At 39.5% G+C, this 21,736-nt stretch overlaps 1 protein-coding gene across 1 annotated transcript in view; it reads right to left on the reverse strand.

The window, feature by feature from the left end:
* The window catches only part of creb3l1 (cAMP responsive element binding protein 3-like 1), a 252,888-nt gene that overhangs the window by 12,288 nt on the left and 218,864 nt on the right, over positions 1–21,736 (reverse strand). The window contains 1 exon segment of the mRNA XM_034174091.1: positions 21,473–21,541. Coding sequence (XP_034029982.1) covers positions 21,473–21,541 — 69 coding nt within the window.

The following is a 21,736-nucleotide window of genomic DNA, read 5'->3' on the forward strand; positions in this document are numbered from 1 at the left end:
ATGGAACAGACAAGAGTTGCTGCATTTACAGTTTCTCCAATCACAGCCACAGAAACTCCTTCAGCGTTATCTGGCTGTCTTGATACTGTATATACGGTATCACACCATTTGTATTGCTTAATGACTGATGCAAATGAGGTCCAAGACATATTTGCTGACTTCGAAACATTCATGTACCCATCATCCCCTGACTTGTCAAAAGTAAACTGGCTGTAAAAGTGATGATTTGCATTAAAAATACTTATATTTAGTTTGTCCAGTTACTTATGCCCTCTGAAAATATAGGGGCCATGTATAAAAATGGGTTGTTATTCCTAAATAGTCAATGTGATATTTTTGTTAAAGCCCCTTAAAGTCTACATACAAACACAGAAGGAAAATACACAGATTCCACACAAAAAGGGCAAAGTCGGAAACAAACCCAGGACTTTACAAGCACATCTTGACTGTTTATTTCAACTCTGCTGTGGTGGTGTACAGAGGCCAAATTACAGATATTGTGTCACTGACCAAATACTTGTGGACCGGACTGCATGAGATTAAAGCCAGAATTAAAGTGGGGCTGCCAGACTTGGCTGCAGACCTCTGCCAAGTTTCAGAAAAATGTATTCAGGAGAGTCTTGTGGATTTCTGCATACCTTCTCATGTGTTTGGGTAAATGCACATAGAAGCGCATGCATTACTGGTCCACCCACCACTGAGTGCAGTACACACCGAGTATGTATAATCCATGGAAACCACATTGGGGGGAGGGCAGGACCATGCACAATGCTGCTAGAAAAAAAAAAAAGAAAAAAACTGCAATGTCACTTTGGTTTCTCTTTGGTTGTCTGTTTTTCTCTTTGTTTGTTTGTTTTTTTTCTAGTTGCACGTGAACAATGATCTGCAGTCGAGTTTGACACAGTACACCACTAAACCCACTGGAACCCAGTGCAGCACTGGGATCTGGAGAGCAGGGTACTGATGGTATGAAGTGTCCACAGCTGCGAGGACACACTCTGACCACCAAGTGGAGACACAGAGACAGTTACTGCTCAATGCACTGCAGTCTTCAGCTCATCAGCCTGCACAGAAAAAGAAGTCAGCCTGAGCAGCCCGTCTGTCATCGAGTCACTTTAACGGCCATTTTATCAGAATGTAAACCAGACAATAAAATGGTCAGCTAGTCAGTAAACAGTCAACTCAAAGTTCAGTAAACCACCAGTAAATGGAAGTAATGTTCCACATTTCCATGCTGATGTCAGTCAGAGGCTCGAGTTTGTAACATTAAACTGATTTGCCAGCTGTAATAAAATTATATGGGATGATTCTGGCCAGAATCACCACAAACACACACTCAAACACAACCCTTTAATGTAAAACCACATTGATTTACTGCTGCAGCTCATGCTGCTTGAAATAGACTTAGGGCTATGTTGGCTGACTCAGTGCTCAGGATACAGTACATATTGGCTTAGTGCTTAAAGGGGAATTTCAACTTTTTTCAACCTGGGCTCAATTTTAGATGTTTAGGGGGTTATCTTTTCACTTGGTACAAAAACTTAATTATTTCTTGCAAACATAGTGGTGTAACTGATCCATGACCCGTACGGACTGACCTCCAACGGCTCTGCACACATATGAATGGCAAATTAATAGCAAAGTTGACAAAAATAGTGTCAAATACAATTTGCACTGGAAGGTGTATTTGAAGATTAGAATTGCGTAAATCTGAACATAATGTTGAATTGAAGTTAAAGCAGATGTGTATTCACATGAACACATGTTAAAATCAGGCTGTTTCTGCTGCTCAGCTTGAGGCAACCTGGTGCAGCCTCAAGACACATTGGTATCCAAGCACGACAAGAAACACGCTCAAATATACGGTTTCAAGTACAGTGTGTATGTCTCATTTCTCCTGTGTCATTCTAAGCTGAGGCACATGTGGGTGGAACGAAAGAGGCTGGGAGTACAGTGAGCTCTGGGAAACAAAAATTACTTTTCCTGACTTCAGCCAAGAGGTCTGTCACTCAAAAAGTAATGTTATGTTTAGCTCATCTTTTATTGCTGATCTGAAAAATCAGATGATCTGTGACTAAAAACTGTCACCCAATCCTGAACTGAGTTTTGTCATCCATTGTGCCCCTATGCACACACCATTACTGGCTAACCAGTTAATTAATGTATTGGTGTGGGACAAGCTAAACGTACTCAGAGAAAACAGCTTGTTGTTGCCACTGAACAGACAAAAATCTAATTAGAAGTGTAGATAAGCATTGGCATGATTGTGCTTCATTAAAGAAACTTTTTTAAAGTGACTGATTATACAATTAGCTGCTTACCTTAGCCTAGCCATCCTCCTCTGGTGCTGCTGTCCACTAAGTGATTACAAGTCAACTCCCAATAAGGAGCTGTGTCTTAACAAGCCCTAATTTGTCTATTCAGTGGCAACAAGAAACAGCTTACCGAGAATGTGTTTGGCTTGCCCATGCCATTACATGAATTAACTGGTTAACACATGAATGTTTGTGTTCTAAATCAGTAATGTGGTGCTTCTGTCCTGAGTGAAAAGATGAACCCACTGCATGGAATTTTGCACAAGCTTTATGCTGGGTGTCATTCCTGATCAGTGTTGTCAAAGTAACTTTGAAAAGTTACTTCACTAGTTACTTTATACAATTATATTTTACAGTTACTTTATACAGTCACTTCATTAGCAACTGCGGACAAATGGTCGGCAGCTGTTGAATGTAATTAATAAAGTAAATCATAATCTAACTTTGTTATTTTTAAGATTTAGTACTCAGAAAAGTAACTATTAGTTACTTTGCTGATTACTTACTTTGCTGATTGCTCAATCTTAAGAGTAACCAAGTTAGATTACTAGTTACCTTATTAGTTACATTACTTATTAGTTGCAAGTTTTTGGCAGATGCTAATGACGTAACTGCATAAAGTAACTGTATAAAGCAACTATAAAGTAACTAAAAAAAGTAACTTTTCAAAGTTACTTTGACAATTCCATTTCTACATGGTGAAACATCGTCACAGCTCCCAGACCCTCACTTATCAACCATTCATACACACAGATTTGTGGTGGAACTCGTGTGTACAAACACTTCTACATGAAGTGTGGAATTTCCAAGCTTATACTTAGGAACGTATGTAAATATATGCACACCTCCGACCATGCGTACGCACAGCATCTAGTGGTAGAACAAGAAACCTCCAACTGAAAAGCACTGCTGCCGTGACAGCATGCAACCTCACCCGCATACTGTGCACTCACACTCTGTACTGAGCTGAAACTATTACAGATGCATCAACTCTGGTTTTAATTTTGTGCCTTTGATTTGCTGTCAAAAGCCTTTGAATCTGTGTGTCTGGCAAAGCCAACTGTAAAGCTTTTGCGCATTTTATTACTAAGTGAATTTGTATTGAGAATATGTCTTGAGTAGATTATAGCAGGAAAAAGCTTGTGTATGAATCCCAGACTGGACAAGTAGTACACAGAAACCAGTGGATGAATAAAAAAATGACCACTAATAACTGGGTGTAAGACATTTTTAGAAACTTAAAATTAGAACACTTATTTCAAATCTTTTTTTAGGCTCTCGAAAGACACAAAGCTGCTGTGGGCTTCACAGAAGGTGAGCATGCTGACTCATGCTTCCCACGTTGTGCCGACTCATTGTTCCCCTGTGGCTGAACGTGTTCATCAGTGTGTGTGTGTGTGTGGTGTGAAGGGTGGGGGGGCTGCCTCACATGATGAAAGCTGCTGTTAAGGCACAGCCTTAATGACAGGATGAGGCTCTGGCAGACAGACAGTCTGGACAGACCCTCCCTCAAACCTCCACCACCACCCAGCCTGAGATAATAGCAGATCAGTGTCATATTGTAATAACACAGACGAAACTTGGGTTGGTCATGACAATCCACCCACTTTCAAAACTTTTCCCTTTCATTGTTTATACAACCCCAAACCAGAAAAAGTTGGGATGGTATGGAAAGTGAAAAAAAACAACAAAAAAAAAACAACAACCCTGCAGTGATTCTTTCATTTACTTTGATGTCTATTTCACTGCAGACAGAATAACCCAAGATATTTCATATTTTCTGTGGTCAACATAAATTCATTTGTTACTATACACTCATTCCTGCCTTTCAGGCCTGCAACTAATTCCAAAAAAGTGTATGTGGACTCAATTTAGGGCTAGTAATGACAGTTAAAAATAAATAAATAAATAATGGTGTTCTTTCAAACAGATGATTGTAATCATGATTTGATACAAAACCAGTATCCAAGAAATCTTTGAGCAAAAAATGGGCAGAGATACTAGTGGCGGATCTTTATATAGGTGATATGTCACCTTCCAAAGGCGGAAACTTTGAGTGGACTACTGCATGAGCGCTTGCAAAAAAAAAAAACTGAACTGGTTTCCATCATTCACTGGCACATCAAGTCAATGCATATCACACGATGATGTGGGGGTGGGCGCAGTTTATTTTATGCAGTCACCTCTGCTTGTTGCTGACTAAAGGTGCCTTGATACTTGCACAAATTTGATCCATGCACTGGTATGCTGTGTATCTGTGTGGTATCTGCTGTGCAGGAGCGTAAACCCATTGTAAACTGTTGTAAACATTGTAAACTGTGCGCAGCTTCATGCAAGTGCGCAAAGAACATTTTGAAATGTTCAAAATCTGTCACATATTAATTATGTGAACTTCATGTGAACATTGCGCAAACAATTAAAAAACAGTGTGAGTGCGAATAATTGCGTCAGCACACCGCATCACAGCACAGCTCCTCTGAATGATTATAACAAGATGTTAAATCAAACATATTTTTACAGCTTCTCATAAGAAGGAATGAACATGCAACTGTTTTACCAAGCCATTACAATATAAACAGAAATAATTACTTTTTAGACTATTCCAAATGCGTTCTCCACCTCATGAAGCGTGCGAGAGCGAGAGAGAGAAAACAAAAAGTTCCAGCTGAAACAGTCCTGTGTGATTCCGGAAGCGATTAGAGGTGTTTTCAACAGCCAAACTCAGATAAAATGATTGATCCGCTACAAAATAATTATTTTATATACGCAGCGTCCAGCGGCACAAATCCTGGCATCCAGCTCAGAACACAGCGGGTGGCATTGTCACGGCAAGTTGGAAGTGCAGAACCAAAATGCGTGCAAGTGTCAAGGCACCTTAACATGATGTCACACATGGCGGACACCCACTGAGGAAGTCGTGAGGTGCTCCAGCCAGGAGGCAGAAGGGGATGGGAGATCCACCTCAATGCAACACATGCACAAGTTGAGAATGGATGACGCTTACCATGTTTTCTCCAGTTTAATAATGTCACCAAATAAGCAGTGCGTCGAACTTTTACCATTATCACAATGTGCTTTTCTGATTTAAGTATTCTGACACAAGTACATAGGGGACTACTGACCATGTGTACGTGCAATGCTATGAGACACACATGAATGTTGTAGTTTTTAATTGGCTGGAGTGGTTATAGTCTGAAGTGGAGACAGGTATATGAGCCAACCCTTAAGGCACCTTGACACTTGGCACGCATTTAATCCCCACACTGCCGCACAATTCGTCATGTCAATGGGACCTGCTTTGTCCCGCTGGATGCTGCACTTTATGGCGCTGGATGTTACGTTATATAAAATAATTATTTCATAGCGGAATAATCTTTTTCTCTCAGAACTTGGCTGATGAAACCACCTCTAATCACTCCCCGAATTATATGAGTTTTCTACAGCTGCAGCTTTTCTTGTGTGCTTCATTACGTGGAGAAGGCATTTGGAATAGTCTCAAAGGTAATTATATTTATATTGTAATAGTTTGGTAAAACAGTTGCATTTTCATTCCTTCTTATGAGTATCTGTAAATTTATTATAGATTTAACATCTTGTCATAATCGTTCAGATGAGCTGCGCTGTGGCAGTGAGACGCAATGACTCACAGTGACAGTGTTTTTGAATAGATCGCGCAATGTTCACATGTAGTTCACAAAGTTTGATTCTGAACATTTCAAAATTTCCTTTACGCACTTGCATGCAGCTGCGTACAGCTCGCACACAGTTTACAACAGGTTACAATGAGTTTACTCTCTGGCACACCAGATTGCGTGCCAGTGCGCAGATCAGATTCATGCATGTGTCAACGTACCGTTGCACCTGCAGTTTTAGCTGGGGAACAACAGCCCCCTGCGTTTTAGAATGGTGAATGAGCCATACAAGTGCAAATGTGGCTGAGCTGTTAAAGAATGTATTGAAAAACAATCATTATGGATCACTACAAATACTTTGCTTTAAAAATGACAAAGTAGACACGGAGTGGGGAAAAAAGAAATTAATTATGAAACTATTTTTGATGCATCTTGATGCATCTTTTTTATATAGGAATTATAGCCATCTGTATCATAACTGAATGGAATTATGAGGCGTCAAGAGATTACCACCCCGAGGTATTATATGTGTAATCTAGATTTTAATGTATGTAATGAGAGGGGCTAACATTAATTAGTACTAGTCTTATGTTTGTTTGCTTCTTGCTGTGTTGTTTGCTATGCATATGTCTTGTATATTATACATATGGCAACAGTTTTCAGTCCATCTGAAATAGCAAACAGTAGATCTAAACATTCAGACATCATATGTCAAACATTAGACAAAAAGTTATTTGTGCAGAACAGTGAGGTGGCTTTTTCCCTCTTTTTTGGGGGAGAGGGGGGTAATGTCAAAACAAATGTGTAGATATACATGTGTGTCAATAAATGCTTGAGAAAATTACTGAAATGTTTTAAAATAATGATGGATTCCTGTGCCCTTGCCTTGTGATCAGAGGTGGCTCGAGGTAATAATGAGTCTTTTGAGCAGAAAATTGAACAGAGGATCTACAATTTGTTCCTCAAATTAAGATAGGAAGAGATTTGTTTATTTGTTCCTCCATAGTGCATAATATCATTCATTGATGCAAAGAATCTGAAGAAATTTCAGTTCATAAAGGGAAAGGGTACAAGTCTAAGATGAACACCCATGATCTCCAATCCCTCAGACAGCACTGCATCAAGAACAGCCATTCATCAATAGCTGCTATAACCACATGGGCAAGGGATTACTTTTGGGAAACCTTTGTAAAGTGCTACAATATGGAGGTACATTCATGCCACTTAAAGCTTTACTAAGCAAACAAGAAGCCAACATTTTCCTCAAGGCCAATACATTGTTTAAGCATTGTCAGAAGGATTGGCAACATTACAAAGTGGTAAGTGCTTTTGTGTCCAAACTTTGTTTTGGAATCTGTTGCAGGCCTTAAATGGAGGAATAGATGTACAATGTATTAACAGATAAAAAGAAGCTGACATCATAAAACATGGAATATTTTTGGTCCATATTCATACCGTCTGCAATGATACAAAAATCATCAAAATGTAAGAATCACTATGTATATATATTATAATAGCCAATTGGCCTCTCTCTGTGTGTGTATGGTTTTGATCATGCAGAAACCAGGGAGAGCTGACATTTGCTGTTTGGTATGCTTATGCATTTTGGGGCAAGGATGAATTGTGCCAAAATGTAATGTTGATAAGGACTAACATTTTTGGAGAAACCACAGATATTAGCTGACATTGCTAATTACAATCTGGACTAATACACCATTCCAGCAGGGGATGGTAAATCATGTTTATATTAAAAGCATGAGTGCGTGTGTGATTTTTATTTAGTAAGTTCAATATAAGTACATAATATAATTGTAAATATGTTAAAAATACATGGATGACACAAGAAAGTAAAAACATTTATTTTCATTGTAGTCCATTTAAAAATCAAATGACAAAATAAAAGTAAAAATAAAATAATAATAACAACAAGAACCTAAACAATTTATAAATACATTAACATTAACATTAAGTTAATTAACATTAAAAAATTTCATTTTTTTAACACTGTTTGTTCAAAAAGATCTTCTCCATAATCAGTTACAGCATAGTAAAATAAGGACAAATAAAATGAATAGAACAAAGAGAACCGAGCGACCGAGCAAATTCAAAAACGGTATTCCATCCCACTGAAAATAATAGGGGTACATCCTACAATATATTTTACACTATCTATAATTGGTATATCATAAAAATGAAATACTCATACTTCAGAGGAAAAACAATGAGTAAATATAATTATGTCCAACCAAAGTAAGCAATGACAGGAGTCCACCAGACCAAAAACAAGTCCATTTTCAAATGAAGCTTTGCAGTAATTGTTTCCATCAGATATCCATTTTTTAATCCCTCACATCATTGAAGAAGAGTGGGAGGTAGTGCTTTTAACCAAGATCTCATTATAATTTTCTTTGCCACCAATAAACTAATGCGAAGTAATTGAACTTCCCCTTTTCTCAAACCACGCTTTGGAGTCAGACCTATAATATAATATTTTAGATCAAGCGGTAAGTTAAAATTTAGTATGGCTCGAATCTCTCCTTGGATCCCTTGCCAGTATGATTTCAAGGCAGGACAGTCCCAAAAAATATGCAAATGATCACCAAGTTTTTGCAATCCCTCCAACACAGATTAGTTTTAGTATTATCATTATTAAAAATAATGGATGGTGTCCTAAAGAATCTTAACTTTCCAACTAAACTCCTTCCATGTTGGCCTTTATCACGTGCCTCTTCCCATTCTTCATCCTCAATAATCATATTTGCCTCTAACTTCCACTTCCCCTTCAAGTCCAGTGAATTATCAGACAGGTGAGACTGCAGGTGTTTATACATGCTCAATATTATTTTAACCTTACTTTTTTCTTCAATCGCCTTAATCAATAAGTGTTCGATTGGTGTAGGCAGTTGTTTCAGAGCCCCATTCTGCACATGACAGTATATAGTCTCGCAATTGTAAATATTGAAGAAAAAGAAAAAAAAAAAGAAAAATCGACAGAGCCTAAACCAAATTTGACCTACAACTGTTGAAAAGATTTTAATATCCCTCCATCAAACATTTGATGTATAGTTATTAAACCTGTTTCTGCCCAGGCCAATCCTGAATCAATTTTATTAGGTAAAAAATCATCAATCTTAGTAATTTTAAGTACCCGTAAAGTTGTTAAAGTTGCACCAATTTTCTTCCTCACCTGTGTCCAAACTCGTGTATACATAGTCCACTCATTTTTTATTTTAAAATCTCTCCATTTCTTTTGTTCTAAAAAAAAAAGGTGCGGTCTCTAATGAGATGATTTGGGAAGCATGCTTTTCTAGGTTTATCCCATTTGTGTCCTAATCCTGAGATACCCATTCTACTAACCCACGCATCTGTGCTGCGCAATAATATAATTTCAAGTTAAGCAGACCTAGACCCCCCCCCCCCCCCCCTTTTTTTTTTTGTTTTGTTTTTGGACTACATAATAATTTCAGCCAAACTCTAGGCTTTTTCCCCTGCCACACAAATGAAGAGATCACTTTGTCTAACATCTTAAAAGTAGAGGATGGAATCTAAATAGGGAGGGCCTGAAACAGATGTCCGAGGAAGGAGATTCATCCTAACTGTCTCTATTCTCCCGATTAGGGATAAGGGAAGAGTTTCCCAGCAAACCAAATCAGATTTTATTGTCAAAAACAATCTGCCATAGTTTTTGATATACAATTGTGAGGTTTGTGGTGTAACCATTATGCCTAAATACTTAAATCCTTGGGTGGGCCAATTAAACAAAGCAACTTTATCCAATTCTACTGGCCTGTCCCCCACCAACATCATTGCTTGTGACTTGGTCTCATTTTATAGCTTGATACTTTTCCAAAGTCTCCCAGGCAATCCATAAGTGCGGGAACAGAAGTCCACGGGTTGGTAATATACAGTATCACATCATCAGCATAGAGTGAGATCTTGTAATCTACTCAACCCACTGATACTCCTTGTATGCTGTGATTATCTCAAATAACTTCAGCCAGTGGTTCTATGCTTATAGCGAATAAGAAAGGAGAAAGTGGACACCCCTGCCTAGTTATTCTTTTCAGTCGGATAGGTTCAGAATAATGTCTGTTTACTTGTACTTTTGATGTGGGTTCTGTGTACAACACTCTAATCCAATTAAAAAAATCCACATGAATTCCCATTTTCCCCAGTGTATTTTCCAAATACAACCATTCAACCCTATCAAACACTTTCTCAGCATCTAAGCTGAGAAGCATTGATGATTCCTGTTTCTGTTTTGCTGCAGACATAATGTTTAGTGTTCGTCTTATGTTGTTTATTCCCAAGCAACCAGGTATAAACCCTGTTTAATCAGACTTAATTACACTGTTTATGCAATTTTGAATTCTTTTAGCCAGTACTGTTAGAATTTTTACATCACAGCACAACAGACTGGTTGGTCTGTATGAGGAACAGATTGAGGGATCCTTTCCCTCCTTGGGGATTACTGATATTATTGCCTGAGACCAAGATTTTGGTGGGTCTTTTTTTTTTTTTTTAGCTAAGGCATAATTATATACCCTTTGTAAAAAGGGCATAACTTCATCCAGAATTTGCTTATAAAATTCCCATGGATAACCATCCATGCCCGGTGACTTATTATTTTTTTATTTTATCTGTTGTGTGGGCCGCTGAAGAGGAGGTACTGCTGGCCCACCACCAGAGGGTGCCCTGCCTGAAGTGCGGGCTTCAGGCACGAGAGGGCGCCGGAGCAACCGGGAGTGACAGCTGTCACTCATCATCACCACAGCACCATAAAAGCCGGGCAGCAACTCCACCCCGCTGCCGAGATATCATCTACTGCTTAGGTTTGCAGTATTTGAACTGTGACTTACGTCTGATCTGTTTGCAGCCATTGTCCTGTGGTGCACTTTCTGCTGGGTTGGCGGTCAGTGAGAGAAGCGACGTCTTCGCCTCTCACTCCATCCAGATAAGTGATTAATAGGAGCTGCTAGTGTGTACCTACTTCGGAGATGGAGGTGCTCCCTCCGGGAGGAACTGTATCAGTGTCTGAGGATTACTGGGTGGGTATCCACACACCCACCATTAACTGTCTCTGCTTCCTGCCAGCAATACCAGGTCTGACAAGCTGGAGACGGTGGCCACCTGGGGAACCAGGACTTGGCGCCTCCGGTGTTCTTCAGATCCATTAGTGGTGGAAGTCGTGTGGGGACCTGGCTCTTCTCTGGACAGACGTCTTCTATCCTCGAGCCTGCCCACACGTCACTTTCGTATAATTGACTGTCATTCTCAAACTGCATTTGTCTGTATTCCATTGTGCACAATTCGCAACATTAAAATTGTTATATTTTGGCTTATCCATTGTCTGTTCATTTACGCCCCCTGTTGTGGGTCCGTGTCACTACACTTTCCCAACATTATCCTCTGTTTTCCTCTTTATAATTGGATCTCTCATGGCTTTGGCTTCATTATCTGTCCGTTTCGATAACTTAATTTTTCCCAGTTACTAGGGGAGCTACGACCACTACTTTTGCAGCCCCCCGAGGATCAACACTCTGGGGTCCGAGGGCATTTTTTGGACAGTTCACTGTTCCCAAAAATAAAAACTGGCCTCAAGCCAGTTATCCAAGATGGCGTCCGAGATGGCCACCAAAATTTTTTATTTTTTTTTCCACTAAAACACCAATGATTTCTGTCATTAATAAGTCTATTGTTTGTTCCTACTATGTATTTTAATGATAAGGGTCTATTGCTGGCCATTTTAGATGCCATTTTGAATCTTAAACCCATGAATGAATTTAGTTTAGGCACAAATGAGTTTGCTGTGACCTGCAATGGTCTTCCCATTGAATCTCTGTGATATTTAAGTTGTTTATATGTTGTGTAAAGGTGTTCTAGTAAAAAAAAAGGCCAGTTTTTATTTTTGGGAACATCCTGATTGTGTTTTAAGGTCATCTAAGCCTGGGCATACACTGTACAATATTGTCAATCGTTGTACTTGGCTCCAGCTCAAAATGTGCGACAAAACCACAGGGGTTAAAAGTTCAGAGCGCACAATTCATGGCCCGATGCTCTGATGTGATCTGACTGCACACATTGTACGTTCAAAAACCACACATCGGAAGCTTTTTTTTTCTTTAAAAAAAATTATTTCATGCCTATCAACGCGCACAGTGAGTGAAATCAGGTGGGGGAGACTGAACGTATATGCGCGCGCGCACACAGCAACATGATTCATGAGAGGACGGTAAAAAAGAAAACATACATAACAGGTGTTTCTACTTACACTGTTATATAAATAAACTATATTTCATACGGAGTCATACCGCTTTGCAAGGTGTAGCAACTTTCTCCATCTGTCATAAATCCTGTTGATGTCTGCTGTGTGTGTGTGTGCGTGCACGCATATACGTTCAGTCTCCCCCACCTGATTCCACTCACTGTGCGCGCTGATAGGCATGACCTTTAATATGATATTAGGTTACTGCGAGGGAACGCAATAAAAAAAAAAAAGACAAGAGACTTTACATGAGATCACTGTTTGCTCTCTCTGGTGTTTGCTCATGGACAGCGCGCGAGGTAATCAGTGCGTAGACGCTTGTAGCACTGCTTCAACAGCGCGGAACCCTCACGAGCCACGATGGCCGACCAAAATATCAAACAGGTTTGAGTTTCATCCGACCATACGATTCCTGATCGGGAGGAGGTGGTCGTGAGATGTTAAACGCAGCTCGTTATTCCATGCAGACTGCACGATGCAGGACACATGATTAAGCTGAAACTCGGCACGATCCAAAAAATTCTCGCACGAGTGAAAAATTGTCTGAAAAAGGGCCAAAACTCGCACAGTGTAAGCCCGCCTTAAGGAACCTAAAACATTTGGTTTAGGTTAGTCCTGGGCGTAGGGGGGGTACAAAGGTCGTGGTTGTAGCTCCCCTAGTAAGTAGGTTTTCAATTTTCTCTGCTTTGTCTATTTCTGGTGAATCATATAGTGCCTCACAGTAAACTGAAAATGCCTCGGCTATGTCTTTAGGGTGTGATACTATTTTTCTTGAAGATGGGTTTACTATCTTAGCCACTGTGTGGTTTGCTTGCGCTTTGCGTAACTGAAACGTCAAGTAGCCTACTAGCCCTATTTCTAGATATCTTTGATTGGCAAAACGCAAGGCCCCCTCAGCTTTATTTGTCAATAAGTCATTAAGTGCCCGTCTGTTTACGGTTAGAGATTTCAAAATATTTTCATTAGTTGTCTTTATATGCTCTTTCTCTAAATTAACTATACAGTTTTGTAGTCTTTTTCATTCTTTATCTCTGCCTTTCCTTATTTTAGATGAAAGTGCATTCAGTTTTCCCCTTAACACCACTATCGCAGCTTCCCATAAAGTGGAAACTGAAAATTCTCCATTGTCATTATGTTCCATATAGCCCCTCCATTTCTTCTTTATATTCGGAACTACTTCCGGATCATTCAAGAGTGATACATTCAACCTCCAGGGTGTAATTCGTTTATCATTCTCTAACCTTATTAACATCACAATTGGGGTATGGTCTGATATTGTTATGAGATCCACATGACAATCCACAACAGTATAGGCATCCTTTTTCAATACACAAAACAAATCCGAGAGCAGCTATTATGGACCTTTGAAAAATAAGTATTGTCTCTCTCCTTTGGGTGTTTTTGCCATCATACATCTACTTAACCTAACTCTTCCACCATATTGCGCAAAACATTTGTTTTCCTCAATGTATGTCCCTGCTCAAATGGTGGTTTGACAAATTTCTGATTCAGTACACAGTTAAAATCCCCCCTACTATCAAGAATCCCTCCCCATGCTTAGTTAAAATTGTTGAAATTTCTTTAAAGAATCCTGTGTCATCATTTGGCATGTATAAATTTAAAATTGTTATCCTGATTTCCCCAATTCTTCCCATAACCATAATATGACAGCCATTTTTATCTTCATATGTTCTATCAACAATAAGCCACAAAGTATTGTGGCATAGAATAGCCACCCCTCTTTTGCTACCCTTTTCACAAGCAGAACTAAATACTTGGCCGACCCAGTCCCTCTTATGTTTCCTGTGTTCCTTGTCATTGAGGTGGGTCTCCTGAAGTTAAGCAATTGAGTAATTCAGCCTCTTCAACTGTGACATAATTTTTTTCCTTTTTATAGGATGGTTGACCCCATTTATGTTGTAGCTAATAACATTTATACTGTACATAGCTGGTGTTTATACCAACAGCAAGAAGACCAACATTATCTTTTGCTAAGAGCCGCTGAACCTTAAGAACAAACAAGAAACCACACCATAAAAACTCTACATAGACTTCCAAAAATTCAGAAGGTAGCCATTGAAAACAGAACAAATAAACCATAACTAAAAGGGCTTCCCACTCCCGGTGACTCTTGAGCAGAGAGCCGTAGCTCTCTGGGCTTATTGCACTAAGCACAGTAGCGAAGATCATCCAGGAAATCCCCGGCTTGTAATCACGTCGCATTAAAAGCAGAGTGCTTATCAAAATAAATAGAATTTTTTCCCCTCACCCCCGCAAAGACCTCTGTCCACAAAATATTATAAAGTGATAAAAAATTAGCCGAAAACAAATCTGTCCCTTTCAATTACCTGATAAATGAGATATCAAATTGTTACTTTCAGTCCCTGTAAATGTCCATTTTTACCCCTATTGTAGTCTTGCCTTCTTTACTCACAACCAGTGAGCCTTCAATCTTTGTTGTCTCCACAGATTAAGGACCTTATTTCTGACTATTTCTGGCTCTTTCTCCGCTCGCTCCGAGTTGTCACCCGTCTCGAACCAGCTCCCTCTGCAGTACGTCCTGCTCCTCCATCACTGCCTCCACACCCAACTCTCTCAGAACTGACTGTGCCTCCAGTAGAGAGGGGAATTACTTGATGCCCGTGCACAAAAAAAGTCTCAGCTGGGCCGTGTAGGGTGACTGGGCTGTGACGTTCTTTTCTTTCAGCTTTTTTATTACCTCGCAAACCTTTTTCCTCTTCCTCTGCACCTCAGCGGAGTAATCTTGGTCAAAGTAGACCTTATGTCCCAGAACTCAGTGTTTCATTGCTTCCATGCCTACTGCAGCACTGCCTATTTCACTTTAAAATCCAGAACTATGATTGACTGCAAGGCCATGGCTGTATCTTTTGGCTTTGGTTCCAGGGATCTGTGTGCTCTTTCCAGTTTAATATCCATTCCTTGTAACTCCAGTGAGTTGTACAAAAAGTCAGTTACAAACTTCAACATATCATCTTTCTCAGCCCATTCTGGTATACCGTAGTCTTATGTTGTTACGATGGAGTCTGTTTTCCATGTTATCACATTTAAAAGCAAGGTTAGCTTCCCCTTTTAGCAGGCAGCTCAGTACCTTCTCATGCTGTGTGCATCTGTCCTCGAGAGCACCCACTCCTTTCTCCATTTCACCCAGTTTCTTATCAACCGCTCGGTTCATTGTTTTAAATCATCCATAGTGGATTCCAACCTTGAAAGAGAATTCTTTAAGTCACCAAAACAGTCTATTTTCCTGTTGGGAATTTGCGAAGCTCCGATAGCATCTCTGGCTCAGCGTTATACTCCCCAGTGGTTTTCATTGGCATAGCTTCAGCTGTTTGAGGCCCACTTTACAGTCTTCATTTTTCCCTCCTCTTGTGTCTTTTTGCATTGTTTTTTTGAGTGGAACTCATGACTGCAGTTAAATCGGGTATTTTAATGGGTCAGTTGGAGCTGAGAAATTAGCTGCCCGTCTTGGCCATGATGTAGGCCAAAAATTACATAATTAACAGAAAATAAAGGAGTTGAGTTCCTCTTCTAAACATTGTTGAGGTCTAAGTTCATAAAAACATTCTGGACTCGCACACCATTTCAACTCATTACACAACATTTTCTTAATTTATTACCGCCCTTGAAAATTGTCAGCTATTTATTTTATAACTACCCAATATGGAGCCCATGGATTCCCACGGGCAACACCCTATTTTTTGTTTTATTTGCATTTTTCCATACAGTGCACCTGGAAAGTATTCACAGCCCTTCACTTTTTCCAAATTTCATGTTACAGCCTTATTCCAATATTTAGTAAATTCATTTTTTCCCCTCAAAATTCTACTCACAACACATGACAATAAAAAGGTTTTTTTTTTTTTGCAAATTCATTAATAATAAAAAAAACTAAGAAGTCACATGTACATATGTACTGTGGGATTATGACTGGGTGCCTCCCACTTTCATTGTACCATGGGGCTTTGCGTCACTCCTCAACTTGCGCGCACGCGTTAGACTCTTTCACGTTTCCTATTAGTGGGTGAACAATCCAACACTTGGTGAATTCTGCTTCATGAGGAGTTGACAGTGAAAGTGACATCTCTATGAATGCTTGGTCGCCACAAGCCAGTTGTCCCTGTTGTAACTTTTCGGACACCTCCTGCTTAAAACCCAAAAAAGTCAGAAGGATCGTGAAGCCCCACTTTCACGGTCAGTATTCATAATGGAAATCAAGATCAAGTGAGCTTTTGCTCACCAGCGATGAGCGATGTCATTGGTGCTTGCGCCCTCTGGTGGAGGCACAGACACAGACACACACACACACACACACACACACACACACACACACACCGCTGCACGCATTTACAGATCAAACGCGGCAGAACTGTAGCAAAAGTCATGTGTAAGAACACATCCAATTGAGTGGCCTGATTTTCACAGACACACGGATACACATGCACAGATTTTTTTTTTTACGCATTTGTGGATCCGTTTACACACACAGATCAAAATATGCACACATAGATTGCTATACGCATTTGTGGATCCGTTCACACACACAGATCAAAATATGCATGTGCAAATACTTTTGCGCACACACAGATTGCTATATACATTTGTGGATCTGTTTACACACACAGATCAAAATACACATTTGCAAATATTTTTGCTACAATAATGGCTCCATAAAAATAGCTCATTGCTCCTTTGTTAAAAATTAGAGGCTACAAGTTGCTGGATCTTAGCATCAAGACTGGTACCACTGGACAGGTTTCTAATACTAGTGGTATAGCAAAGCAGATCAATAATTGTGGCTACAGAAATGTGGGGTTGATGGATGTGCAGGGTTCGTGAACGTAGACTTACTGCAGCTTCCTTAAGGATCCAACTGAAGTCCTGCAGACTGCTGTTTGACTTAAGATCAGACAGTTTTGTGGGAGTTAACATGCAATCTGAATTTTGGACTTCAAAACATGGACACAGCTGGTGAGCTGAATGGAATGTGGGAGTTCTTTCATGATAAGACCTTGGAAGTTGGGTTGGATTAGAGTCACTAGTCTTTACAGGAAGATGTGTTTCATCTCGGACTGCATGCTGATTATCAGGAGTTGTAATGCACAGCATGGTGGAAGTCGTGGTCGATATAACAAACTGAGGAAACAGTGTCTCCTGGCATTGAGGGTAGACAAGAAGGGAAGCAGACGATACACCATCTGTGGTCCAGTAATCCTCGACCTGCTTACAGATCAATCAAACCTCTGCAGTTCCTCAAACTGTACACCTCATCTCATTGCAATCATGTTCACTAGTGGCACAGTCTTGACAGATTACGCTGTTGTATTGTCACATGGAAGTGGTTACCATGAGCAGTCATATGCAGCTGATCCTGCTGCTGGGATGTTGAAACCGAGATGTCTTTTGATAAGGTTGATAAGTACAGTACTCAGGATAAAGGAGTACACCCCTTTGAAAAGTAAGATCTCAATCAATATCTCAATGAACACATGAACAATTTCCAATTTTTTTTTTACATATATACTATGTTTATAGAACATTTGTTTAACTCATAACATGAAAGTAAGTTTAGAATATACAACTTATTGTGGCCAGCCTGAGGCACAAGTCTGCAATAATCCTGCTGTCTAACTGGCATCTTGATGTGCCACACCTGTGTGGTGGGATGGATTATCTTGGCAAAGAAGTGCTCACGAACACAAATTTCATTTGTGTATGTACAAAATGTTTTAAATCTTTGAGTTCAGCTCATGAAAAAATGAGAACAAAATATGTGTTGCATTTGTATTTTTGCTCAGTGCAACTTAGATGACAAAATCTTCAGTTTTACCCAAATTAGTTTGAAAAATGAATACACCCCACAACAAAAACTACTACATCTAGTATTTTGTTTGACCTCCATGATTTTTAAGGACAGCACCAAGTCTTCTTGGCATGGAACGAACAAGTTGGTGACATATTTCAACATCTATCTTTTTTCCATTATTCAAGAACGATCTCTATTAGAGCCTGGATGTTGGATGGAGAGTGACGCTGAACTTGTCTCGTCAGAATTCCCAATAGGTGTTAGATGTGTGTTTTGGATCACTGTCATGTTGGAAAAGTACATGTCGACCAAGGGCACAGAGTGATGGTAGAATCTTCTCTGTCAATATAGAACAGTACATCTGTGAATTCATGATACTATCAATGAAATGCAGCTCCCAGACACCAGCAGCAGTCATGCACAACCCCACATAGTGCAGCAGCTAAGAGAATATTTACAGCAAAATCCTGCAAATAGTGATACAAGCATCAAATTCAGCACAAATACTCCTTAGACATTACTCTTTTGAAAAAACTGACTAGACACTTGAATTTTCAATAGGCGGCCAGGTAGGGGTCAATTGAGGAACTACACAGGGCTCAAAATTAAAAATACTCCAATCAAATTGAAAACTACACTATATTATTTGTCTGATCATAGCTCAGGAGTTATGGGGTAAAAACAGCAAAAATGGTGACAAAGGTCAATTTCAGTTTGTAAATCAAATCAAATCAATTTTATTTATATAGCGCCAAATCACAACAAACAGTTGCCCCAAGGCACTTTATATTGTAAGGCAAAGCCATACAATAATTACGGAAAAACCCCAACGGTCAAAACGACCCCCTGTGACCAAGCACTTGGCGACAGTGGGAAGGAAAAACTCCCTTTTAACAGGAAGAAACCTCCAGCAGAACCAGGCTCAGGGAGGGGCAGTCTTCTGCTGGGACTGGTTGGGGCTGAGGGGAGAGAACCAGGAAAAAGACATGCTGTGGAGGGGAGCAGAGATCAATCACTAATGATTAAATGCAGAGTGGTGCATACAGAGCAAAAAGAGAAAGAAACACTCAGTGCATCATGGGAACCCCCCAGCAGTCTAAGTCTATAGCAGCATAACTAAGGGATGGTTCAGGGTCACCTGATCCAGCCCTAACTATAAGCTTTAGCAAAAAGGAAAGTTTTAAGCCTAATCTTAAAAGTAGAGAGGGTGTCTGTCTCCCTGATCCGAATTGGGAGCTGGTTCCAGAGGAGAGGAGCCTGAAAGCTGAAGGCTCTGCCTCCCATTCTACTCTTACAAACCCTAGGAACTACAAGTAAGCCTGCAGTCTGAGAGCGAAGCGCTCTATTGGGGTGATATGGTATTAAGAGGTCCCCAAGATAAGATGGGACCTGATTATTCAAAACCTTATAAGTAAGAAGAAGAATTTTAAATTCTATTCTAGAATTAACAGGAAGCCAATGAAGAGAGGCCAATATGAGTGAGATATGCTCTCTCCTTCTAGTCCCTGTCAGTACTCTGCAGTAGCTGCAGCATTTTGAATTAACTGAAGGCTTTTCAGGGAACTTTTAGGACAACCTGATAATAATGAATTACAATAGTCCAGCCTAGAGGAAATAAATGCATGAATTAGTTTTTCAGCATCACTCTGAGACAAGACCTTTCTAATTTTAGAGATATTGCGCAAATGCAAAAAAGCAGTCCTACATATTTGTTTAATATGCGCTTTGAATGACATATCCTGATCAAAAATGACTCCAAGATTTCTCACAGTATTACTAGAGGTCAGGGTAATGCCATCCAGAGTAAGGATCCGGTTAGACACCATGTTTCTAAGATTTGTGGGGCCAAGTACAATAACTTCAGTTTTATCTGAGTTTAAAAGCAGGAAATTAGAGGTCATCCATGTCTTTATGTCTGTAAGACAATCCTGCAGTTTAGCTAATTGGTGTGTGTCCTCTGGCTTCATGGATAGATAAAGCTGGGTATCATTTGCGTAACAATGAACATTTAAGCAATGCTGTCTAATAATACTGCCTAAGGGAAGCATGTATAAAGTGAATAAAATTGGTCCTAGCACAGAACCTTGTGGAACTCCATAATTAACCTTAGTCTGTGAAGAAGATTCCCCATTTACATGAACAAATTGTAATCTATTAGATAAATATGATTCAAACCACCGCAGCGCAGTGCCTTTAATACCTATGGCATGCTCTAATCTCTCTAATAAAATTTTATGGTCAACAGTATCAAAAGCAGCACTGAGGTCTAACAGAACAAGCACAGAGATGAGTCCACTGTCTGAGGCCATAAGAAGATCATTTGTAACCTTCACTAATGCTGTTTCTGTACTATGATGAATTCTAAACCCTGACTGAAACTCTTCAAATAGACCATTCCTCTGCAGATGATCAGTTAGCTGTTTTACAACTACCCTTTCAAGAATTTTTGAGAGAAAAGGAAGGTTGGAGATTGGCCTATAATTAGCTAAGATAGCTGGGTCAAGTGATGGCTTTTTAAGTAATGGTTTAATTACTGCCACCTTCTCATCAGAAGTTGCTTCTTTCAAGGTGTTTACGTCCATGGACCGGCCTCGATGTGTGTGAGAATGTTGCAGTTCCATCTTTGTTAAATTGTTGTATCACTTTTGCTGCAGTATTCTGACTGATAAGTAAAGGTGTGCTGATCTTCTTGTACTCTTCACCTTTCTTGTGTAAGAAGTTATTTTCTTTCTCAGGCCTTGTAACATTTTTCTTCCATGTGGTGCCATTGTGACAGCATGAAATGGAAGGGGTTTTCTTTTGTTAAGCAACGCCCTTTTAGAATCAACTTATAATCAATGAATAATTAAACTTCTCTGAGTGAATTCATGTTAATTAGGATTTTGTAGTCTAAAATTTAGCTCTGTTCATAAGACTTTAATTGGGGTGTATTAATTTTTGCAACATGGTCTTGAATTATCTCTAGTGTGTGTGTGTGTGTGTGTGTGTGTGTGTGTGTGTGTGTGTGTGTGTGTGGAAATTAACAAATCTTGTTTGCAATCAATGGCTCGTATTTGTGGCAGTATTTTGTAGTACAATGTCCCATAGAAAATGTTGATTCTGAAAGGTAAGTAAAGGTTTACTGGCAAATCTGTTGGGTGTACTCTAATGCTGAGCACTGTACTTTTCTGAAATAGTTGTACTTGAACTCAAGTACTTTATGAAGTGGATGTACTTGCTAATCTGCAATGTACATAGTTGTTGTCAAGTACATCTAATGTACTTGACCCCGATCCTGCAGCTCTAACATGAAGTTTAGCTTTGTGTTGATGGCAGCCTTTGTATTCTGTATCTTTGAGTGTCAGAGAATTTATGAAGCCTTCACAATATTTAAATCCTGAATGTGTTATATATGTGAATTACAGTAAAGTACTTTGTGTGTGTGTGTCTCTCTCACCTGTTGGCAGTCTCCAAGTTTTCAACTTTTCTCCACAAGTCACTGTTTTCTGACGTGTAGCTCTCCACCCTTACACACACAGACATAATTTACAGCAATGCAATGATAAGTAGCCCTCAAACTATAACAGACTAATTTTATAATAAAATCTGAGACACACACACACAGACTTCCAATGCTTTTCAATGGTATGACTGAAATTATTTAAAATACCCACATATTCCTTTTTATACTTACTAGTTGTGAATGCACATCTTTAGTGTT

The sequence above is a fragment of the Thalassophryne amazonica genome, chromosome 1 (genome assembly GCF_902500255.1).
Source record: "Thalassophryne amazonica chromosome 1, fThaAma1.1, whole genome shotgun sequence".
NCBI classification, from domain to species: domain Eukaryota; kingdom Metazoa; phylum Chordata; class Actinopteri; order Batrachoidiformes; family Batrachoididae; genus Thalassophryne; species Thalassophryne amazonica.